General features: G+C 39.0%; 1 protein-coding gene across 1 annotated transcript in view; it reads left to right on the top strand.

Moving 5' to 3' along the window:
- LOC126474975 (A disintegrin and metalloproteinase with thrombospondin motifs adt-1-like) overlaps nucleotides 1-26,456 on the top strand; it is a 151,848-nt gene that overhangs the window by 79,554 nt on the left and 45,838 nt on the right. Inside the window, exons 10-13 of the mRNA XM_050102498.1 lie at nucleotides 8,973-9,154; nucleotides 12,279-12,421; nucleotides 12,581-12,883; nucleotides 18,217-18,328. Coding sequence (XP_049958455.1) covers nucleotides 8,973-9,154; nucleotides 12,279-12,421; nucleotides 12,581-12,883; nucleotides 18,217-18,328 — 740 coding nt within the window. The remainder of the gene's footprint in view (nucleotides 1-8,972; nucleotides 9,155-12,278; nucleotides 12,422-12,580; nucleotides 12,884-18,216; nucleotides 18,329-26,456) is intronic.

Raw genomic sequence — 26,456 nt, 5'->3', positions numbered from 1 at the left:
TTCCAAAACAGGATCTGAGTTTGTGTTGGTGACTGTGTTTCAGGGTTGGTGTGGCGTGTTATCCATGTATTGGTGTAAACAGTAGTCTGATAATAGTTTGTCTGCTAGTCCAGTTGAGCGAGCCCGACATGAACTGTGAGAAGAGTTGTGAGACACACCCCATAATCTTCATGACTACTTCGGTGGTCATGAGCCTGGGAAATAATGTCTCCATTATTCTTCAGAGTGTTGAGTTAATTTTGGGAGTGTCAGCGTGTGGGTTATTGGTTGTGTTGGCAGCCACTGGTACTTGTGTTGGCATTTGCTGTGGACTGGCTTGTGTGTCAGCTGTCTGAGTCATAGCTGGGACACCTGTGTGGCTTCTGTGGTGAGTTGTTCGGGCTATCGTGTTGGTGTCCGAATTGTGTATGTGCCCATTGGTGTCCTGTTGTCTGTGTTCTTGTGGTGTGGTCACGTTCCCCTGCTCTGGTCATTTCTCTTCCTCCTCCTCCTCCTCCTCCTCACGTTGTGGCTGCCCCTATGTAGGTGCATCTTCTGTGGTTTGTCTTGGGCTGAAGTCTGTGGTCTCAGGATATAGGGTAGGGGTGTTATTTGCATTTTGTGGTTTAGCTGATGTGGGTGTGGTGTTGGGTATTGTATGTCTTTTTGTTGTGCATGACTCTGAGGTTCTTTTGACTGCCCTGCGCTGCTGGGGGTGCCAGCTGCCACTCCAGCACAGGATATTCCACTCCTTACTGGGAATGGGGGCAGTTTCAGAACTGTGATGGCCATACCTTTTACATGTTTAGCAATTTTGCACTTCAGACCTCCTTGTATGCAATGCATCCCCTGTAGTTGGCCAGATGGGCTGCAACACAGTTGGCGCATTTGTGTGGTACTGTGTACAGGAGTTGGCAATGTTGAGTTGTGTGACCACCAGCACATTTGCGGCACCGGGGAGCGACACCACTTCGAATACCCGCATGTGCAAAGTGCTAGCAGTTGTGGCATTGTTGGGGGGGGGGTTGAATATCTCTACATTTACGACCATGGGAAGAAATAATTTAATCTTCAGCAGGTCATGTAATTTGGCCATGTCGGCCATCTCAACTATGTAGTTATGCGACAATATCACTGTGCCAAACTCAGTCATTCGATTTACACAAATGCATTCCCAGAGTTCTCGTGTACTGTCTCCATCAGGGTTCGAGAGTCCTCCCCCTTGATTATGTACTGCTGTGTCTTTTCCAAGACGGTCCTGTACATCAAGCAATGATGGACACCATAGGTGCATTGTAGACATTTAGCAGTATGTGATTCTAAACTGGCTAATAGATCACCAAACTCTAATATGCCTTTATAATAATCTGATGGATTCCTGTAGTGAAAAAACTGCTGAGTGGCAAGATGCACTGTTGAAGACAATCAAGCACGTTACCAAGGTTTTGTGATTTATCCATCGAACCCTTGCTAAACGAGCTGGAGTGAGCAGATAATGTAGACGGTATCGTTAAATACACAGCTAACACCCTATTTGTTGTCTCAGAAGATAAAGGGCAAATCTGCATGTAAAAGCAACAACCTTTTTTATACAGTAGCTGCTCACAAGACAACTATTTTGGAACTGAAAGGTAAATTGTGTCTTAACTAGAAATCGTATCCACAAATTAGGACAACATCCTAATTGTAGGAATCAGAGCTGTAGGTGTTTAGGATTGTAGTTATACGAAAAAAGAAAATTTTACATCTCTGACAAAAGTTACAAAATATGCATAAGCTAGCTTGAGATGGAAATGTGACTTATAAATTACCACTGTCAGCAGAGAGGCTATATCATATTACCATCTGTCTTGCCATTGTCGGATTCTCAGCAAGTGTGTCCACCCAGTGGTTGTACCACCAATATGCAAAAGCACACAGAAGATGCATGCAGGAAAGTGTACTTATAAAATCAACAGAAGCATTTAGTACATCAGTAATACCTTTCTTTGATAATTCTGAGAATGTGTCCACCTGGTATAACTATCAGATGGAGAGTTACATGCTATTGGTTATGGAAAGGTGCACTGAAGTGACAGAGTTCACTGGGGACCAAGACACAATCAAGGCTCAATTAAAGCCTTGGGAAACCAATACATGGCAAAGGTGCTAGCACGTTAAAGACACAGACTGTTTGGTTTACAAATTGTTCACCAGACATCTGCAAAAGAAAGGAACTATAATAGATGAATCCAAGTAAAGGCACAATCCATTCCAAAATGAGACAGTTCATACCCTCTCTACGTGCATAAAACTGGGAAAATAGTATCAGTCAGATGTGAATGTGGAGTCAGTACAGTACCACAATGTTCTCTAAACTGTCATGTTAGAAGCAACATCATTGTAGACGAGTATCTACTCTATGCATTAAGAAATCTTGATTCCTAGAGAACTATAAATAACATTGCCAATCAAACATCCACAGGGTACTGCTAAGGTTCAGGGCACAAAGGACTACAAATAGCTAAAGCATCAATCACTTCTCAAGTTACCTCAGTCACATTCTTATTCAACATTAAATACAATTATTGGTACATAATACATTTAACAGTTGTTTCCATTTTCCTTTTATATCTTGTTTAATCATATTTGGAACTGAAATGCTGTTTATTGTTAGTATATGTGTGCAATCAGCTAGTACACAAAAGCTGTGTGTATTTCATAATTTTCATTCTTACTATGTAATAAAAGTTAACATATTGGCTTGAGTTCTACTGAGTTCCACACCACCATGCGCATGATTTAAAAAACAGAAATACTAAACACATAGTATAGAGGATGTTGGGACTGAAGTTGTTCCAAGGCCAACACAGGACCTTTGGAAAAATAGACAGACATACTTCACATTTTGCAGATTGATTCTACTCCTACATTTGCCTCCTCCCTCCACAGCTTCCTAGATTTCTTTAACTTCCTCCTGCCACCCACTCCTTCTCCACACTACCACCATATTAGTTAAATAAATAGGCTTCTTGTGAACACTAGGCACACTTCTGGCACTCCATTCCCACATTCATCCCCTGCTGTCTCGTTCTCTCCAACCATGGATTAACATATCTTGCAAATTCACTTAATCTGTCCCACTCAAGGCTATCAGTGAGCACAAGTTCAGCCACACTGTTCAGAGAATGGTGCTTTTTCTCACACAGTCCTTGAAAAACACAAATTCAGAATATGAGCTACAATGTTTAGCTTCTTTTTTATGTGCACATAGTAAATAGTTGTTTTTGGGCAATTTGTTGTTCATAATAAGGTATCATAGTACTTTAAAAAACTTGCAGTAGGTGACAACGTTCTGTAGCTGCATATTAGCAAAATTACACTGAGACACAATGAGTGGCCAGCGCTTATATTCAGAAAGCAAAATTCCAGTACTGGCAATATACACATTTCAGTGTGAAGGCTCTTGAAACTATTAGTTCCTTCTACGGGGTGTAAAGAGAAGTAGGCTGGGAAAGGATTACAGAACTCAAGACCCAGTGTGAAGGAGACCCACCTAATGTGAAAACAAGGGAAAACAAAAAAATGCCTACTTGTCTTTGTTTTGAAAGAAGACTATACTACTGCAAATTTTACCATCAGGAAAGATGCCTAGTCACTAACTGCGCATACAACGTGGGAAAAGGCAGATTGCTACTTACTGTAATTAACTGTGCTTGTCTGCAACTTGACATGTCTTCTTTACAGTAAGCAGCAATCTGTCTTTTCCTATATTGTTCATATTCCCGCCTGGAGTTTCCATTGTCTGATTTTAACTGCACATGCAGAAAGTTCAAGCCAACACAAACATTTGTTACACAGTTATTGCACTTTTTTATATGTATTAGAAGAGTGGAGCACTTTTGTTGATCGTGTCATCCACAATTATCTTTTAAGTCCTACATTTTAAAACTGAGTGTTTGTTGTGATATCTGTTTCAGTTCTAATAAATTTCACAAGTCTGGGTAAATATACTAAATCTACTTTCAATGTCCCAAGCTAGCAGCCACAGTGAGAAAATTGATCTTTCTACATGATGATAGAGACATTTCCATTTTTCCTTCTATAATCTTGGGATGCATTACTTTTACTCTGTAATATATCCATTTTAATGACAACATTTCTAAGACCATTTTAACTGATTGTTGATTTCCAAGACAAGGACTGCAGCTTCACTAGCTACAACTGATTAATCCTGGGCCAGACCAAACAACTGCAACTTCACTGGGCTCGGCAACAATAGTGAGAAATTAATTGCCAGCAGGCGTCAATTTGTTGCAACCTAATCACCAGATGATGAGTACACCACTTTAGATTTGAATATGTCTCAACTGATCAAAAGGGGTTTTGTCATACACTGTTGCTTCAAGTCCTTAGGGAAGTATGGAACATTTATGAGGAGGCACCTTAATTTAGCAATGACAAAACAGTTAAATAATAAATTAAATCAAAAACAAGTTATGACAAGAAAAATTAAGAATATGATCCCATAGGATAATAATGTGGGCTAAAACCAAAGGATTAATCTTTGTTTTGTTTATTAAACTCACACACAAATTTATTTGTACAGTGGCCTCACACATATGGTTATTGAACACAGTATAGATACAAGAAACCAAAATGTTTAATTTTGCAGTGCAAGCAGAGCATTCATAGGCAGTAACGAAACTGAACCTCAGTATTGGGCCGTGCAACAAATCACTTAAACTGGAAAGAAATCTTGAAGTTCAGCAAGTACATAAAAGTCATTATGCAGTGTCAAATTCACCATGGTTGAAATATTCAATGTCTACTAGCACTCAGAGTTCCAAAATACGAGGGTAAGTCAATCATTACCTGCAAAGTAGTTATAAAATTGTACTGTAATCAAATAGGAAACTTACAAGATCATTATTTTTCAAAATAGTGTCCTTGCATTTCAATGCACTTGGTCCATTGTTGTACAAGCTTCCTGGTGCCCTCATAAAAGAAGGTTCTCGGTTGAGCTGCGAGCCAGGAATGCACCACTTCTTTCACTGCTTCATCCGAGGCAAGGGCCCCTTAATGCCTGTTTGAGTGGGCCAAACGGGTGATAGAAGGAACAAGATCGGGACTTCATGGAGGATGATTCAGTACTTCAGATTTTAGTTTCTGGAGCATTTCGGCAGTGTGGGCAGCAGTATGCGGACGGGCATTGTCGTGCAACAACACACCACATTTTGACAGCAATCCTCAGCGTTTGCTTCGAATTGCAGGCTTTAGCCTGGTAGTAAGCATCTCACTGTAACGTACACTGATTATTGTTGTGCCCCTTTCCCCATAATGTTCCAGTTCTGGACCTTGTGCATCCCAAAAAAACCGTAAGCATCAGTTTTCCTGTGGATGATTGGGTCTTCAACATTTTCTTACATGGCGAATTTGGATTTTTCCATTCCATACTCTGCCATTTACTCTCTGGCTCATAATGATGGATCCATGTTTCGTCATCAGTAATGATCCTGTCTAAGAAGTTATCGCCTTTGTTACCATAGCGATTTAAATGTTTTTTGCTGATGTCCAAGCGTGTTTGTTTATGCAACTGTGTGAACTGTTTTGGGACCCATCTTGCACAAACTTTATGAAACCCAAGTCTATTGTGGATAATTTCGTAGGCAGAACTGTGACTAATTTGCAGGTGATGTACCACTTCATCAATAGTTAATCATCTGTCTAAGAGAATCATTTCACATGAACACTCAATGGTTTCCTCATTTGTGGCGGTAAACAGTCGTCCAGCTCCTACATCGTGCATAACACTTGTGCGACCATTTCGGAATTTTTCAATGCATTCATAGACACTCTGTTGTGGCAAAACAATGTTCCCATACTGTACCAAAAGTATTTGATGTATTTTGGCCTCTGATACGCCTTCTGACTACAAAAAACGGATCACTGATTGTTGCTCTTCGTTGGTGCAAATAGACAGCAGAGCAGCCATGATTAACAGCATAGCAGCGATAATGAAACTAACCTAGCAACTTGAAAATTGCGAAGATATAACAACAAATAAACAAAGCAAGTGTCATCAATGTAAAATGACAGTACTACCATAATAAACAAAAATATAACTAAATTGCAGATAATAATTGACTTATCCTTGCATTTCTAAGTCCTAAACTGGTATATACTGAAATATTTCTAAGTCATGAACTGCTTCACATCAAAATATTTCTAAGTCCTGAATAATACTTAAGCCCAAGCAGCTCTCTGTCTGCACAAACCTTACCAAAACCAGCCTCATTGAGCAAGAGGTGAATACAAAAAAGACCCTGTATTTAGTTCTGCCTGCCAATTCAAAAACTTAGTCATGTGGCCCACTGCCTTACTCAGTACACCAACTTACAATTGGACTCATGAGATTAGGCATATTACAAGATTTATACATTTTAAACATATGCAACACAGACTCTTAGTTGATTAGCAACCTCACATCACTTTATTAAATTTCAAACAGAGCAAAATAACTGGCTTTTTCTATTTTGTACACCACAAGGGAACTGCAGAAAAATTAGTCAGCCTGACGACTTTATTCATGTTGGCACTGCAGCCATATGTTAGTCAAAGACAATCTTACATATATTAATTTACTAAACTCCATTAAGTAAACATATGGACTGACGGGAAATTAGTGCAACTTCCTAATGCTGCCAATAATCATTTGTGTACATAGCAAGAAATGTTGTTTTATCACCCTTACTCAGATTATTCATACAAAATTTATAACTATTTGTTTGACAATAACACAGGTCAGCAAAAAAAATTTTCTCAGCTGCTTGAGATATTTTTAATGAATTTTTTGTTGTAGAATGCGCTGATTTCAGAAGTGATGTCCATTTTTTCCCGTCACATAAGGTTTTTTGCAAATTCAAACACAAAAAATTGGTAAAAGCACTCATTTATTCAAAATTATCAAACATAATGTTTTTTTACAACCAATGAAACATTATTTTGAGACATATAGTAACAATATTATACTTATTCATGTTTTTTATGAAACCTTTTCTTCTTTTCCTTGCTACTTCGCCTAGTCCTTTTCCAATTTCCACCTTTAATTTCTCGCTTAGGCATCCAACAGAAGTCAGCAAGCATAGTGACATCCCGTCTTCCTTGGTACTGTCTCTTGATATCACAGACATCCTGGTGAAACTGCTCCTCCTGTTCTTCACTGTAAGCTCCCAGGTTTTCAGGAAAACTGTCTATATGGGAATGTAAAAAATGGACCTTCAAGCTCATCTTGCAGCCTCGAGCTTCGTAAGCTGCTAGCATCTGCTGAACAATGGTTTTGTAGTCAGGATCCTTAGTATTTCCCAAAAACTTTTTCACTACATCCTTAAACGATACCCAAGCTTCTTTTTCCTTCTCATTCATATTTTCCACAAAGAGGGTGTCGGTTAAATGTTTTCTTATGTCGGGGCCAGTGAAAACTCCCTCTTTCAACTTTGCTTCTGACAGCTTCAAGAATTTTGTACATAGATATTTAAAACAGTCCCCATCCTTTTGCAGTGAATTTACAAATTTTTCATCAACCTCAATTTGATATGGACAGAGGGCAACAAAACCTTTTCTCGTGGTACCAAAGTAATATTGATAACATTTTTTTCTCCAGGTTTTAAAGTTTCTCGGGGTGGCCAATCGCTTTTAGTCCAGTGATTTTCTCTGGCTCTAACATTCAACAAGCATAATAAGCATGGGTATTTAGTATAGCCTGACTGCTGACCCAAAAGCATCGTGAGTATTCTGTAGTCCCCACAAACCATCCACTGATGGTCCTGATATTTGATTTTTTCCAGGATAATGGCCAAATTGTTATAGTTTTCGTCCATATGCACAGAATGTCCCATTGGAAGAGATGCAAATTTATTTCCATTGTGCAATAATACTACTTTAAGATGAGTTTTGGATGAAACAATAAATAGGTGCCATTCAGATGAGTCATACTGCATATCAAAGCAATGCATGAATCCTTCCACATCACTGCAAAAAACTAAACTTCCTTCTTTTGAGGAAAACTGGGTAAATTCTTTTTCTCGGTGTCTGTATCATGAAAATAAGGTGCCAGATGATAAAAGGTTTTTATTTTTTAATCTGGAACCTAACAGTTTGGCTGCATCTTTTGAAAGGCCTAAATCTCTTACTAGATCACTTCGAGAAAATAGTTGAGCTCTTTCATCTTCGTCTGAAGAAAAATCTGAGCTTGATTCACCCTGAGGAGGTAATGTAACTTCGTCCTCCAACTCACTCAGGTATTCATCCAAACTGGAAGGTGGCTGTGGGATAGGTATTTCAGAGCTATGGGGCACTGGACGTATAGCTGAGTCAAGGTTAGGATAACTTATGCTTCTTTTGTTTTTTGAATTGAATCCCTTTATGTCAACTGGACAGAAATAGCAATCAGTGGTATGATTTTTCTGCTCACGCCATATCATAGGAATTCCAAATCTAAATGCATTTTTCTTACCCTTAAACCATAAACGAAGATCTTCACATCTTCTACACATCTTATGCGGGGACCATGGTTTATCTTGATCACCAAGTTTTGATTTAAAGTAAGCAAAATAAACTTTCCTCATAAAGTCACTTATGTTTCTCTGTTGGCTTTCAATAGTGTATTCACCACAAATATAACAAAAGCTGTTTGGAGAAATAACACAACCTCTTGTAGCCATGACTAGACAGAAACAACAGCACTGCTCCCTTCAATAGCAATATATCTACTGAGAGTTTCTCTTCATTTCATGCAAGATACATATCGTCATTTGACTTGCAACATGATAAAACTGAACAACAAGATTGTTTGCATTTGCTTCTGGTGCCCAGGAGTTCACGGTAAAACCTACAAGTGGTAACAAAGAATATTTAACATTGTAAATTTTTTTAATTTCAAAAAGATTTTTTATTTCTTCTATCTTTTAGATAATACAGCCTATGTTAAAATGCTACCAAATGCTTTTTTTCAGGCCAGAAAATGGTGGCATAAACTGTCGAGGAAATGACAGAAGATTCAAAACTTGCAGAGCTGTCCAATGTGCCAATGTACAGCGTACTACTATTAGAGACTTCGCTTCTCAAATATGTCAACGAGCAAAGGAAATCGACAATGAATTACTTGGAACAGGATTCCAGAGAATGAGCTCCGATCGTTAGTGTTATAGATTTATTACCATATTAAGATTATTATATATCACACTTCAGACTGTTTTCAAAATAAAAAAGAATGATTTGCCATCAAAGAACATTCAGTGACGTGTGTGTGTGTGTGTGTGTGTGTGTGTGTGTGTGTGTGTGTGTGTGTGTGTGTGTTTGAGAGAGAGAGAGAGAGAGAGAGAGAGAGAGAGAGAAGGAACTTTGACAATTTATGTTGCCAATAGGAAAAACAGAAAAAAAAATATTGGGATGGGGGTGAGTAAGCAATGTCAAAAAGAGGAAGCAAACTGGAGAGAACCTATGAAATTGATTGGAAAGTTTTAAGAATGGCTCCACTACTGCTTAGTGGTTTGGTGGGCGAGTACACAGAGGGTGGGGAGTGAGTCATTGCCTTGCCCTTGAACGCCATCTGACAGGAAACTGCATTTCCTTTACTCAATTCGTTGTGGCAGCTGGTTGAATGCGGGTCTGTTAGGGCTTGTTGCCGGATTCTGTCTGCGTGAAAATGGATTTAAAAACAAAGCAACGAGTTTGAGTGAAATTTTGTTTTAAAACTGGGAAATCGGCTTCTGAGACTCACGAACTATTAAAAACAGCTTTCGGAGATAATTGTATGAGCCAGTTAAATGTTTCTGTCTGGTTCAACAGATTTAAAAATGGCCACGAATCATTTGAAGATGAACCATGGTCCAGCCAGCCAACCTTCCACCTCAAAAATGAATGAAAATGTTGTGAAAGTTTGTGACTTAGTGCGCTCTGATCTTAGACTTACAATTAGGGAGATGACTGATGAACTTAATTTAAGTTTCTATGCAGTTCAGTCAATTTTAACTGAAGATCTGAATATACGTCGAGTGTCCGCAAAATTCATTCCAAAAGTGTTGTCAAGTGACCAGAGACAATAGCGACTTGTGCCAAGAACTGATTAATCAAACTAAAAATGACCCAGATTTGTTAAATAGGGTAATTACAGGTGACGAATCATGGGTAAATTGATTGATCCTGAAACCAAAGTTCGCAGTTCTTTGCAGTGGAAGACTCCAGGTCACCACGGACGAAAAAAGCATGGCAAAGTCGGCTAAAGATGAAGACAATGTTGGTGACTATTTTCGATTCTACCCGTATTGTGCATGATGAGTTTACCCGTGGAGGACAGACAATTACTACAAATGTGTCCTTGAGCGGTTGCACGAAAAGGTGCGGAAGAAAAGGCCTGCATTCTGGAAAGAAAGGAGCTGGGTGCTACATCATGACAATGCTCCGGCTCATTGTGCCTTCTCCATTGTTGGATTTTTGACCAAATTCAAAATTCCTGTGCTTCCACAACCACCATATCCCCCTGATTTGGCCCCTGTGGACTTCTACCTGTTTCTTAAACTGAAATTTTCACTTAAGGGGAAGCAATTTGACTCAATTGAAGATATCCAGGCAAATACGGAGAGCGTCCTTAATACACTTCAGGAAAAAAATTTCCAGGAATATTTCCAAAAGTGGAAACACCATTGGAGTCAGTGTGTTCAGTCAGAAGGGGATTATTTTGAAGGGATGCATCACAGTAGCATGTAAGTAGCACCATTGTACAATTACAAGCCCAGTCTTAAAACTTTCTAATCACACCTCGTATACAGTTTACTATTAGTTATTCTTAACTGTATTGTATAAATAATGAACTAATGCAGTTATTAAGATTCTGGATTCATAATTTATATTGCCTTAATTACTAACAGAAGTAAACTAAAAGCAAATTTACGATATGAAAGACATAAAATCAAAATGTCTCAAATATCAGTAGTAGGTGGAAATAGCATTTATATAAATGAACAGAATAACATTCTTGTGGGAAAGGAATTCTAATTACTTTGGTACCTCACCTACCTTACTACTACCTCTAAACCTGTGAATTAATGTTTGGATTCCACGAATTTCCTCTTACCGATTCTTCCATGGAAATCAGTCATCTGTGTTTCTATCTGATTTTGTTATGAACATGTTTATTTCCAGCTTTCTGCCATCAATTTCTAAAGGAACTGCACTATTTTTCTCTTCACTGATGTTCAGTTCCCTGCCACTATCATCAGAAAAAAAGGACCTTACTTTTTCGCTCTGTCTGTTATGTCTCAGATGTTTTGACATATCTTCTATGACATACCATTTGTTTGGAATGATTTTTCTCTGTCTTCTCTTACATTTTCTCCTACACACATGATAACTATTCCACCTGCACTTTCTCCTTTTCTGGTACATATCTGTGATACCAAGTGTGTTTCTTATGAGCTCGCTCTGTTTTCTCTTATTTCCACTAACTTATTGCTCCACTCCTCTACTACAAAAACATGATTATGCATAGTTATTAAATAATCATTTTTTATGAAAGCGTGTTAATATTTTGTGACAATTCCTCACTTCACACAAGATTTAAAGCAACATTTAATTCCCGTCACTGCTTTTTTGTTTTACTCTCATTGGTCATGCAAATGGACCACTCTTTTGACAGTTAAATAATAGCCATTTCCTTGCAAATTGAAACTGTTTGCCAGACTAGGACCCAAACTCAGAACTTCTGCCCATCTGCTTTGTGGATGGGGTGCAAGTTGTGCTTGGACAGCTCAGTGGGTAGATCATTTGTCCATGGAAGGCAAAAGTTTCGAACTTGAGTCCTGATCCAGCACACAGTTTTAATCCACAGATCAGTGCACACTTAGCCACTTTGCTAGAGTCAAAATTTTTACTGAAAATAACAGTCATAACTCATTTCTGAAAAAATACATGAATTCAAACTTCAGCCCCACTTATTAGTTTCAGGTGACTTTGATTCCCCTTTTCACTACCTTTCTCTGTTTATCTCACATGTACAAAGGAAAATTTGACACTTTGAGAGAGAGAGAGAGAGAGAGAGAGAGAGAAAATCATGTTATAAACCAATGTTGCTGTTGTGATATTGGAAAACTGGCTTATAATCTAACAACTAGATCACACAAAGTAAAAATTTCTGTTCTACAAAGGAACAAATGAAGTGTGTTTCAGTGTAATTATTGCATTATTCCATAATGTACCAACATTTGTAACAACTGAAACGAATAAATAAAACTACTGATAACTGTTCTCTGCACATTTAACAGCTGAAGAAGCTTGTACTGTTTGGTGTTATAAGAGGAATGGTGGTTCAAAAAGCAGGGGCTGGACATTTCCTGATGGCACAATCTGCCATAGCTGGCGCTCACGTTACAGTAAATCTACGTACTGTATAAGTGGGCGATGTGAGGTAAAGTTATTACTGATTACCTGTTAGAATCACTGTATCACAGAAAAAAAATAGATTTTCAAGACCTTCATCTATTAAAATATTTCCTTGATTATTTTACATAATAATACTTTGTGCATTGCATTAGAATTATTAATAGTTTTTAAATTTACATTTTAGGAGTTTATCTGTGACCGTTTTGATACTGCAATATTCAGCAACGGCCCAGAAATATGTACATCCAGTGGAAATCGCGTTCATACTCGAGATACGCCTACACTTCCTCACTATAAAGCCAACAGAAGAAAGACTGAAGATTTGATTTTTGATAGAAGCATCCTGTGGGTGGCGGCAAGTGGTTGCCACTCAAATTGTGTTGCTCCTGGAACTGGTCTTCGCCTTGTAGCAGCCAAGGATAATCACTGTCTACAGGACACTGAATGCATGAAGACTAGTATTCAGCTCTGTCAACCAGATGAACTGGTAATTAAGATTTAAACACCTTAGAAGTGTAGCAAAAACAGAGACAAAATATGTTTTTGCTCATTGAATGCAAATTTTGAAATTTAGAACTTTAAAATGTGAAAAAACTTGTATCTCATTGATTTCTATGGTTAAATATGTAATTTGATACCAGTCAAATGTCCTCCTCGACAGCTGTGGCAAACTCTTGTTCTTTAGGCAAAAGTTTCCATGATGGTGGATATAAATCGGGTCTTGAAGCAGGTGGCAGTGTTGAAATACGGCAATGTTTTGACAAGTGTAATACTCATCATATTCTGAAAAAGTGTTGAGCTATTCTGGATGCCTTTACATACTACATATACTACAGAGTGGTGGTGGTCGACCCCCCCCCCCCCACCTCGCCCCATCTGGCATTTGTAACTCTGAATCGGCATCCTTGATCAACCTTATATAAGATCCGCTGCTATGCACACACTCAGCACATACTCTGGTGTCCAAAATTAAACTGGAAATTTTGCAAGGTTGTTTTTATTTTGTCACAAAACAGTATAAACAGGTGATAGTAAAGTAGAAATAATGTAAAGAACTCAGAATGTAAACAACTGGAATATTCATAATGGTAGACAAAAATTTTCTTAGTTTTTTTTCCAACTTAACAGATTTGCACACACATTCTGACAACTAGTTAATAAGCTCAGTATGGGGTGTGACCACCTCTGGCAGCAATACAGGCCTGACGAGGAATGCTATAAATGGTGTCATCAGTCTCATGTTGAGGCAGTAATACCAATTCTTCCTGCAGAGCTGCTTGCAGTCTTGGAGAGTGGTTGGTGGATGCTGATGTGGTGTTTGCCATCTCTCTAGTGCATTCCAGACACGTTCTAGGGGGTTCAAATTGGGAGAGTGAGCAGGCTATGACATGTGTACAATATCTTCTGTTTCTAAGAAAGTATCAACCACCCATGCCCTGTAAGATTGAGCATTATCATCCATCAGTACAAAGTCTGGGCCCACAGCACCTTGCAACAATCGCAAATGAGGTGCCAAGATCTCGTCATGACACCTGACAGCAGTTAAGCCTTGCCGATTCACCCATACAATTTCACGAAGAGGGATTCAAGTGGTAAACATAATCTCTGCAAACACCATTATGGATCCTCCTCAAAATCAGTCTCTTTCCATGATGTTTAGGTCCTAAAATCGTGTTCCACATTCCCTACAGATGTGAATCCATTGAGAATCACTCTTCAGACTAAATTGGGATTTATGTGTGAAAACAACATTGGCTCACTGTTCAACCATCTAGGCGGCATGTTGACGACTCCACTCTAGACTTTCCCTTCCGTGAAGATGCATAAGAGGTTAACATAAAGCAGGTCTCCTACAATAAAGGCCAGTCTACCGAAGTCTTCTGCACACCTTTTGTCTCAGTGCAACACGTAAATTGGATGCTGCGAGCTCACATGCCAGTCTTCTTGCAGTACTAAAGCAGTACTGTTGTTCCCTTACAGCCAAATATCAATCCTCTCTTTTGGCGTCACATTTGGTCAGCCCTGCCCTGGTCTTCAGTATACAGTTTTGGTCTCTGTAATCTGTCGCCACATCCAAGAAACAACGGAATGATTCATATTAAGCCACTGATCCACATCAGTTTCCGGCTGTCCTGCTTTCTCTCTTTCTATGGCCCTCCATCGCAGAAGGGTCTGGTAGGCATTTTCCCTGTGACATACTGCATTGTCTGTGACTGTGTGCACAGCAACTGTGGATGTGGGGCTATCCAGCAAACACTACCTTGTTTCATAGGTGCCCTGATGTCATCGTTGGCCTGGTTGTCCACTGACCGAAACACCATCTTCTATGCAGAACACGATCATATGGACATCTGGTTGACAGTTTGTATGATTATATCGTGAATTAGACACAGAACGGGGAAACAGCCGTTTGTTGCTTTAATTCTGGACACCCGGCTAGTTACAACACAGGTTTCCACAACAAACTTAGCAGATAACCTTCATTCCTGTTGACAAGATTATGAGTATGACACTCATTGAAATTTCACAGTATAGCAATGCTGCTGCCCAGTTGGAGACCTGAAACCTTTTCATCAGTAGTGTACGTGGGGAACATCCACATTCACTCAAAGTTTCCATACTTCTCCTGCAAGATTAGGGTTCTATTTTAGAAATTTCACCTGAGTCATTGTTATTAACAGCAGGAACTGGTTGTGTTGTGGGATTTCAGAAACATCTTGATTAGACAGTATCAGATAACAATATTTTCCTCACAAATGCATCTTGCCATAACAGAAATCACTGTCCACATCTGTCACTCTCTGTGCGACAAGCCATCATTTGTATACAGCGTTCTTGATGATACAAGTGAGACTCTCTCTAGATAAATGCAATGTAATGCTAATGGCGCCTTGCTAGGTCGTAGCCATGGACTTAGCTGAAGGCTATTCTAACTAGCTGCTCTGCAAATGAGCGAGTCTTCGTCCGTGTAGTCGCTAGCAAAGTCCTCCGTACAACTGGGGCGAGTGCTAGTCCGTATCTCGAGACCTGCCTTGTGGTGGCGCTCGGTCTGCGATCACTGACAGTGGCGACACGCGGGTCCGACATGTACTAATGGACCACGGCCGATTTAAAACTACCACCTAGCAAGTGTGGTGTCTGGCGGTGACACCACACCTCATATCCAAACAAAGCTATAAAATAAATATTTTATTATAGATGTAACAACTCCAGTGTCTCTCACTGGATTTCTGACATCATCTTCAAAGAATTATTGTCCAAACATTCTTTAAATTCAACTTCCAGTTACACACCTTAGAGTGAATCTAGATGCAATATCTGGTCAAAAATTCTTGAGGGTTCTCTGTGTCCTAACACTGAGCTTACTAATGATATGATTTAAAACAAAATATGCCTAACCATAATGATGGTTCTCTTCGTGAAATTATTGTGCAATCTTAATCTCTCAACCATCCAAGTGGTCCTAAGTACTTTAAATGATGGGTTGCTTGCACTAGTTGGTTTTTATAGGTACCAAGAAGAAAATCTCTCAGAAATTAGTCAGCCTCTGAGAATGATCTTGAGGTTGTTCTGACTGTCAAAGGACCCAGTTTCTCCAGATCCGGAGAAATATTAATTCATAACTGTGGATCCCTGCCACAAGAAGCACAGGAATATTACAAGGATTTAAACTACACCAGGAAGCATATACTATTTAAATTTCTTTATCAGTGTGCATAGCTCTATTACTTGCACTTTTGACAACCAGAAATCTCTTACATTGCCTATGTACAACATCCCTCATTTTTGAAACAAGTTTCCATTGTGACAATATCCTGTTCTGTTCATTACTCCATGTTCACTAGTCAAAAAGTAAGATGCTGATGATAGTCCATATTTCAGCGCTGTCAGCCTAACTGACAAAAATGGAATGCAGTTCAAAAACTGAAAATAATAACTAAATGATATTAATGTATTAGATCTGGAAATGTAAGATGTTAAAAATGATGAAAAGGACAGTCAGTAAGTTATGGATAATGAAATGAAGATTAGGATTTAACATATTGTTTACAATAAGATCCTTTGCTAGGAGGAAGGATTCAAACTGGCTGACTGATGGGAGACATGGTCACAGCTATTGTGAGGCATAGAAAGAGTTTGCAGCATAAACTCTCCATTTGTATCCATTCATTTTGGCTGACACCTTGGATGTCATTATTCTGACATAAGTCGTACAGTGAGTGCGCTGAAGTAAAGATAACTTAGTGCACAGGACAAGTTTTTCACTGGGGCAGCCACAAGTCTATAAACTGTAAAGAAGAGAATAGACTGACAAGCTACACAATGACTGACCATGATGTTGCTGATTTTGGTAGAATGATCAAAATATTCTCTTGGTGGTATGGAGAAAATAGTTAATACGATTTATATTATTTACATACATCCTTTTTAAATCATTGGTCAGATGGAGAAGAGAGTTGAAGATTTACAGACCAAGAAGAATTTTGTGAAAAGAGGCACAGTTTTTTTATGATTTGCTATGGGAATCAGGCTTTCAGGGGTTGTCTTAGATGACATGGGAAATCTACTAGTCAGTCAGGGTCCTAAAAATGAAGGCAGTGCTGAGACTGCCAGAGTTGTATAGAGGGGACTATTTCTTACAGACACAATGGCATCTGAAAAAGACAAAGTATTACTTTGCTGGCAGCTTTAATATGTATTGAAATATGAACACCATTTTCACTGGGATGAATCAACATCAAAGACGATGACATGGCATTATAACAGGACCAAGTGAGTCATAGATGAGAACAATATAAGAGATGAAATTTCCTGATGGACCATGATCCATGAGTGGTTTCTGCTTTTTGTGGGCAAGGTGTCCCAGCTTGACTCACAACTGTCTACAAAGTATTCAACTTTGTCAATCTCTATCACCTACTTTCAAAACTATACAGGAGCTGTCCTCCATACCTTGCTAGACTAGTGCCAAGCAGAGAAAGGATATTGTCGAAAACAGCTTACCAATATGAATATTTCAAGTCAGGTGATGAGCCATTTCTGGACGGCACACTGATAAGAACAATGCCCGTGAAAGCAAAGGTCCCAGTTCAAGTCCTGGTCTGGCACAAACTTGTCATCTATCCAGAAGTTTCACAAAAGCATATCTGTGTAGCAGAGTGAAAGGTCCAGGCTGGAAGTATTCAGATTTATAGGATGGTCCATAGTTCAGCCTGTTTAATAGTTGCCCGTGTTATGCCATTAAAAATTAACACAGTTCTGTCACTGTGCATGCCCCTTTACATTCTGCATCAAATAGGGATTCTTTGTAATTATTTTATTTCATGATACCCAAGATGCATTTGTTCCTTGCAAAAAAATTCTACACTTCCAAATACAGTACATGCTGCAACCTGAAAAGTAAACAAAGCTGTCATCAATCTGAAGATTGTTTTGAACACAACAGTGCTTTGCTAGGCATGGTCCTATTGGAGATAGTATGCCTTTGCCTTCCTCTAACCTTTGAACTGACTTTCTCAGGCAGGTAAGGGGGATCTACAGTTTACATAGACCACGAACCACAGTGTAAATTAGGCATTTTTCACATCAACAATCACTGTCAATGATGAAGGCAGTAGTAAATCACAGATAAAAATCCTAAGACTGACTTGGGATCAAAGCCAAGACCTTTGAATTTGTAGTATGACACTTCACCACTCAGCCACGCCTTGCTGCAACCTATTTGCATGTAAAACAATGAACTTAATTTGTCTAAATAAACATCTGTTACTGTCCTTTTTTAGAAATGTTATTAAAATATATTAATTATTTTTCTTTTAGAGTTGTGGCAGACTCAAAACACCATTTGAATATGCAACAACTGTATGCAGCAAATACAAAGAAAGAGTTGCCCGTCTTTCAGGCCTTGGAATGCAAATATCAGCAACAGCACGTAAGTTGGCTTAGAACTAACAGATGTAAACTGCAGAAATATCTGGAAACCTTAGGGGTCTGACATTCATTGTTTATTACTCTGTCATTCAGCAGCTGGAAAGTTACGAACATGTTATCCTGATACAAAAGCATTACAAACTGACTGTGGTTCGCTCAAAATAAGTATATAAGTATCTGATATATTACAACCCTTCAATTTTTGTGGGTAATTTGTGGAAACTAAGTGATAAACTTTCAACAACTGTAAATATATACACATCAAAAAATATTTGCATCACCCCGGTTCCAAGAACTCCTAAAGCTAGATGTTGACTGTGGATATTGTATCACAGACACAGTTCCTTTGACTGTTCAGAGATGTCACTAAACCCGGCCAAAGATGTAAACAACCATGCATTGGCAGTGCCTATTAGACAGCTGATCAGTTCCAGTCATTCCACCAGGAAGGAGGTACATGACTCGTGTTGTCTGTAGTTCAACCACGCCTAGATGGTCAATACCACAGTTCGATAGTGTCCGCATTGTTATTTTGTGCCAAGAAGGGATCTCAACAAAGGAAGTGTCCAGGCATCTTGGAGTGAACCAAAGTGATGTTTTTCAGACATGGAGGAGATACAGAGAAACAGGAACTGCTGATGACATGCCTCACTCAGGCCGCCCAAGAACTACTACTGCAGTGGATGACCGCTGCCTAAGGATTATGGCTCGAAGGAACCTGACAGCAATGCCACCATGTTGAATAATGCTGTTCGTGCAGCCACAGGATGTCTTGTTATGACTCAAAATGTGTGCAATAGGCTGCATGAGGCAGAACTTCACTCACGACATCCATCTTTGCAACCGCGACACCATACACCGCAGTACAGATAGGCCCAACAACATACTGAATAGACTGCTCATGATTGGCATCACATTCTCTTCATTGATGAATGTTGCACATGCCTTCAACCTGACAATTGTCGGAGATGTGTTTGGAGGCAACCCCGTCAGGCTGAATGCCTTAGACACACTGTCCAGTGAGCACAGCAAGGTGGAGGTTCCCTGATGTTTTGGGGTGGCATTATTTGGGGCTGACGTAAGCTGCTGGTGGTCATGGAAGGCGCGGTAATGGCTGTAAAATACATGAATGCCATCCTCCAACCGACAGTGCAACCATATCGGCAGCATACTGGTGAGGCATTCATCTTAATGGATGACAATTCATGCCCCTATCATGCACATCTTATGAATGACTTCCTTCAGAATAACGACATCGCTTGACTTGAGTGGCCAGCATGTTCTCTAGACATGAACCCTATTGAACATGCCTGGGATACATTGAAAAGGCTTTTTATGGAAAACGTGACCCACCAACCACTCTGAGGGATCTACGCGGAATCATAATTGAGGAGTGGGACAACCTGGACCAGCAGTGCCTTGATGAACTTGTGGATAGTATGCCACGATGAATACAGGCATGCATCAATGCAAGAGCAAGTGCAAATGTGTATGAGAGGTACCGGTGTGTACACCAATCTGGATTACCACCTCTGAAGGTCTTGCTGTATGGTGATACAACATGAAATGTGAGGTTTAAAGGGAGGAAATGATATTTATGTTGATCCCTATTCCAATTTTCAGTACAGGTTCAGGAATTCTCGGAACTGAGGTGATGCAAAACTTTTTTTAATGTGTGTATATGTCTCTCAAACTCAACAAATTTTTGTTCAGTGTCAGGAACCAAGAAACCTGGGCCATAGCAAGGAATGCTCATCTTATTTAATGAGCACAAAATAAGAATTTTAGAGTAAAATGTCTGCCTCAAGGAACCACCCAGCCACACAGATTCCTCAAGGAGGCTATTAGCAGTTGAAAGATTCCCAACTTACAGAAAAGGTAAAGAGGAAATATAATAGCCACACCAGTATAGCCCATTCGGCAGAAAAGATGAAGCATCTGTTGTACTCAGTATTAAATAAAGCAAAAAATACTAACTTATCTGCTAATCAATCTTTAGTGCCCATTTCATCACACTTGCTGTTCTTATTAAAATTTCCAGATTACTACATCACACAACAACTATAGCATGGTTAAGAATAAGCAATAGAACTTCTTGTCATCAGATTAGTTTTGCCATTTAAATAATGCCACAGGTTTATCTCAGTCTTTGATCTCTCATTAAGTTCTGCCATTCCTGCTGATAATGCTCACTGATAAACTGTATATGATTTGTATTCCTGTGAACATTCCTCCATCTAGACACTTTCCAGACAGAAACGTCCTGCAAAACAAGCCACATATATCTGCCTGGTAAGTATGGATGTCCACAGAAATTTATTCGGGGGGAGGGGGCAAGACACTAAAATTATCAGGTTTTATAAAAAATGAGATGGTCACTTTCACAGTTTCAAGATATGCCATGCCACAAGAACTAGATTTCATGGATGACATAAACCCTAGAGAACTGCCTGTCACCCAATCACTTCTAGGGGTGTGTGTGAATTCTACAATGAATAAAAAATCTGTACTACAATCGAGGAGAACTGAGGGACAAGTGCAGGGCCCTCTCTTGCCCCCCCCCCCTCCCCCTTCCCCTTCCCCTTCCACTCGACACTATGCTCGTAAGGTGAAAAGCTGTATAGCCAATTAACTGAGACAGAAAGTTGTATCACTACACAGGAATGGATTTATCATTTTATGCAAGAGGAGTGTAGGAAGTGTACTTTTAGGAGAGAGGAGTGAAGCAGACAGAGCACACTGTGCACCACTATACCTGTGCTTTGTATTTCTATGGGTACAGCAGTTGAAATCAGATGGTTCAGTGGTGTCTGACAACAAAGAAACTACATTAGTTATGCTACGGTCTATGTTGACAGTCTTCACCATGATGGCACGCAGAAATGTCAATATTAATATGAAACAATTTCAAATAATTACTGCCATAGTCATAAAGATAGAGCTGCTAAGTGTAAAGACTTCATACAGCCTGACTACATGCAGAATTCAACAACCATAAGTAGCCTAAATAGGTACCAGAACTTATGAAAATTAGTCGATGTCAGTTAACACCACTAATACATAATACATGAGCAATATATTCATTGACACTGGTGCTTGTAGAACAATGAAAAGTCATGCATCCAGAAAAGCTGACAATGATTCACATCTACAGAATCATTTGGATCAGCAGTTTCAATCCACATTCACACACAACTAGAAAAAAGATAGTTTTAAGTAGAAACATTGCTATGTTGACTCAGCCTAACTGCCAAAATTTCACTTTCAGTTTGATATGCTGGTTGCAGCCTGGTCCATCATCCATTAAGAGGAAACATGTTTTTGGTCATTCTGTATCCAGAAATACCAAAGAATTTCCATGGCTCTCATTTTAGAACAGGTGTGGTTTGTGGTTTCCATGCTAGGAAAGGCTGCGACATTTATCGATCAGAATTAACTTCAACCTCGGGCTATGATACAGATCAGTCTGTCACCACAATGAAGATTTCAGGAGGGCCAGGTGGAGCAATACCACACTCTAGCCAAACATATATGTATACATACTGCATATTCTTTCTGTTTCATGCAAAACTACTACATAACATCAAAAGCTAACTCCAAGATAAAATCTATAGGTAGCTTATTTATCTCCCAATGTCACATTTCCCGACAGTTTACCACAGCAAATCACACAAACAGACATGTTTTGGACAGAAATTTAATGTGGTGTATGTTACCTGCACTGAATGCTTAAAGTTCTTGGTGTTTTCATTTCTAAACTTCAGATGTTTAGTGTTTTGTGTGCTCAAACTGCAGTGTTTATGAGTTCACATGACAAAACAGTGATGTTTCCACGTCACAGATCTTGCGCTGTGACTGGCTGACATGAGCAACCGGAACAACCACCATGGTAATTTACACACAGTGTTTGTCATCAGCTCACTCACATATGACCACAATTTCTGGTTGCCGAGGCCACACTGCGAAAAGTAGTGAACAATGGGAGAAGCAGTGTGTGGTGGGAGTAAGAAGGAGGCTGGGGCAAGAAGTGGGAGGGAATAGATGGCTGTGTAGTGCTGGAATGGAATGGGAACAGGGAAGGGGATAGATGGATAAAGGACCCCTCTCCCACCTGCCCTCTGTCTAACCTTCCAACTGCAACTAGCTGCTATATCCTCTCCCCACCTCATCCCTGATTGCTTCTACAAGCAGAACTTTACCATCCCTCAATCCTACCCTACTATCTCCCCCCTCCCCATCCTAGCCTCCTCATCACCCCCATCATACAGAATGCTTCTCCCTTTATATGCTGAGGCTCACTGACTGGCCTTGACAGTCAGAGATGTTGAGATGCGTTTGTGTGTGTGTGTGTGTGTGTGTGTGTGCGGCGCATGTTTTTTTTTTTTTTTTTTTTTTTTTTGTCTGATTCTAATGAAGGCCTTTTTGGCTGAAAGTTTACTTGTTTGACAGTCTTTTTGTTTGTACCTAAATGCAACTCAGCGTCTCCGCTATATGATGAGTAGCCTTTTCATAATATTGTCATTATTCCATTGTGGATTTTCCACTGCTTCATCTTAAGTGATAAAGTGCACACACCGCAGCTGTGTTGTACATTACTCTGTTAAAATTGCATGTATACCTTCCTGGATTTACACAGTTTTTATTCTTGATTCATGTATACATCAGGTCTGGGCATACCAAGTTCCTTCACTTTCATCCTAATGCATGTCCCAAAATTTTAGCTGATAAATTGCACACTGAATTCATATTGTCTTGTTTTCTACCTCATGGTATGCTGCTGTTATTCGCAAGAACATGAAACTCACTAAACCCATGCATAATACTCTCAGAAGAAGAAACTTCCTAATAACGTATGCTACCAACAGTCAGCAAGCAAAGAAACTGAAGAAACAGGACTTATTTCCCTCATGGGGTATATTTCGTGTTCTATTTCCTCTAATCCTTCGTGAAACTCTCACTTAGTGGCTATACTTATGTTATCATACTCTAATGCAGTCTGGCAAAACATTTACAAACTTATTCCAAAATGGATACAACTGCCAATGGCAGAAACAGACTGTCTAAAACGCTATCAAAAGACTAACACTAAATGACCATTAATGACACAATTAAGTATAACATAGATATACAAAGATGTGGATTCAATAGTAAAGTTTCGACAACTCTGTTCATTCCCTTTTGATGTAAGCAGTGGAGTGTGAAAATTATGTGCAGGTTAGTAGGACACCCGTAGGCCGAAACACCAAAGCCCTCTAATGCCCATAAGAGCTGCACTCCTAACAAGTCATGCCCTCAGACCATTGCTTCATAGAGCTAAACAGCATTTCAAAGTGCAGCCTTAAGACTAGCTACTACCTGTTCCAAAAACATCACTTGATATCAGACATTAAAAGTTCCAAAAACATTGACCACCATTAATGAAATATGTATGGGAAACATGCAAAATGCATTCTGATAGTTTAAATTTTGTAATACGATATTGAGAATTTTTTTAAACACATATTTTGGGACGGCTCCATCTCAGAGCCTTCAATTACAAGTTGCATCCATTTTAGAAATCAATATGTGAACCCATCACCACCATATCTGGAACAGTACATTAATTAGACATCAGCAGGCACATTCATCTGGTTTGATGCTGGATGCAGACTCATACCATGGCTTTACATCCAACTTGCTCCATACACATTGTAGTAAAGCTGCTTTGTAACACTTCATAAACCATTTATGCAAATGAACAGTATTTTGTTGTTGCAGCTTTCCAAATGCTTTGTTCATGCCTGCTACAACCTTTTGGAGACTGTTTTTAGATTCGACTAACACTGCTATATTGTCTGCAAATCTAAGTATTTTTGTGTTATCTCTATGTGCAGTTATTTCTTCAACATATGTATTATTACACTTATTTATTGCTTCCTCAGTGTATTATGTTGAAGAGTAATGGAGACAGGCTGCATCCCTGCCGAGGACCTTTATTTACTCTTGCAAATTTTGCATAACTGTCTATAGTGGACATGCACTGATGTGTAGAGCACAGACACACGTAACAGGAAAAAGTATTCGTACAAACTTTCGAGCTCTTGTTCTTTTTCTAGCAAAAGCACATACAGAACCGCAGAGAGGCGCACTTCCCTGGTGACAGGAGAGTGCATTTGGGGGTCTGTGTGTTTATGTGTGTACTTTTGCTAGTGAAAGAGCAAGAGCTCTTGTGCATGCTGTTTCTGTGCTCCACGCACTGATCTGCTATAGGTGAGTGGTTGCCTTTCTGTTATTTTACATACTGCTCCAGTCAGGAATGTCTATTATTTTTGCATCACTGTCTTTTGTTTTGACAACTGCCAACTTATTCCTATAAAGCTGATGGATTATTTTATGTCTAGGCGATCCAACTTAATGTGCATCAAAATTTGCATCATTTTAAACCAATCTATATTGTAGACAGCCTTTTCTAAATCAATGATGGCCACAAATAGTGGTTTATTAATTATCAGCATTTTTTTCATAGTACTCTTAAGTTAATTATTGTTCTATAGTTCCTCCATCTTTCGTAAATTTAAATTTACCTTCAGAGAGGTTTCAGTTAATTTTGTCTCATGTTCTGTTGCTAATCTTGGAGTAATGGGTTAGCAAGCTTAGTGCACGATAGTCTTCACACTTGTCTGCTGTGGTTTTCTTCAGTTCTGGAAAAGCACTGATCTTTAGAAATCTCCAGGGATTTCTCCTTTTTCATATATCTCACTGATGAGCTTATACAGCAAACTTTTTGTTTTGTCATCTGGTGCTTGAAGCATTTCTACAGTTATTGAATCATAACTAGGAATCTTTTTTGGCTTTATTCTGTAACTGTTTTATCAATTTTTCTCTTACTATTTTTGTTCCACAGTCATTCTGTAATAGATCTGTTGCCTTTCCTATTAACTTATCCTTCATGCTATGTCCATCATATAACTTCTCTATGTATTCTTCTGGTGTTTTTCTAAGTCATTATGTCTGTGATATATACTCCACCTTTGTTTTTTAACATGGCTCCCAGTGCGTGTCACTTTCCAAATTGTGCATTGACTAGGTGGTATGCTGTTTCTACATTTCCCCTTTTTATACTTTCTTCAGTTTCTGTAAACTGTTTCTCAATCCAAACTTTTTTAGCTTTCTTTTATTCTCTGTTTACTAAATTTTGAGTCTGTTATACACGATTATCCAAAATAATCTAGATACTTTCAAATGACTGTAAAAAATGTTTGCATTGAGGTAAGACATTATACTATTACATGTATAGGAACAGCAACTCGAGATCAATGGAGATTGCATTTCGCTTCATTAAGTTGTGCAAGAGTGAGCCCACAATAAAACTTGGCTTCGGAATTCCTAGGTGATGAATGCCATTAGACATCGAATTTTGTGGGATTCTGAGGAATGTTATCTTGATCCATTCAACCAGATCCTTAGATGTTGACTCCAACTCTCTGCTTTTAATTTACAAAAACTTCCTATTTTCTTAAACTTCTATTCCCACAAGTAAACAGATTGTCTGATAGGTGGAGCCTTGTTAAATGAGGTCCAGGATTTCCGACACACTGCAGTGACAGACTCGCTCTTGCATAACTACATTATGTGAAATGCTGAGATGCCCCCATCATTGGCCTAACAGCCAAGTTGTTGGAAGTCACTGTAAAGAAAAAACTTCTTGAGTTGCTGTTTGTATGGTTATGTGTATGGAAATACACATAACCATACAAACATTTTTACAATCACTTGAATGTGTCTAGGTCATTTTGAATAACCTTGCAATTTACCTTACTTTCATTGTCCTTGGAATTTTTTAATTTCCTTCTTTCCTCAGTTAGCTTAATTACTGCATGGTTTCTTGGTGGTGTTGGCACTGGACATTAGTTGTTCCTTTGCAGTACATGTAATTGCATTTTTCAGGTTGTTCCACTTTCCATTTGCTACGCTGGCTACCTCTCTCAATTCAAACTTCATTGTACAGAATTCTGAAGTACTATCCTAGAGCTTTCATTCATTTTTTTATAATGAAACTTACTCTAGACATGTGTTTCCCATTTTCTTTAGGTACAGGTTAGCTCACATACAGACAAGATTATTGTCACTGCAAAAATCAGCACCAGGAT

The sequence above is a fragment of the Schistocerca serialis genome, chromosome 4 (assembly GCF_023864345.2).
Source record: "Schistocerca serialis cubense isolate TAMUIC-IGC-003099 chromosome 4, iqSchSeri2.2, whole genome shotgun sequence".
Taxonomy (NCBI): Eukaryota; Metazoa; Arthropoda; class Insecta; order Orthoptera; family Acrididae; genus Schistocerca; species Schistocerca serialis.
Note: the sequence above shows the minus strand (reverse complement) of the source record. Positions and strands in the feature narration are given on the sequence as shown.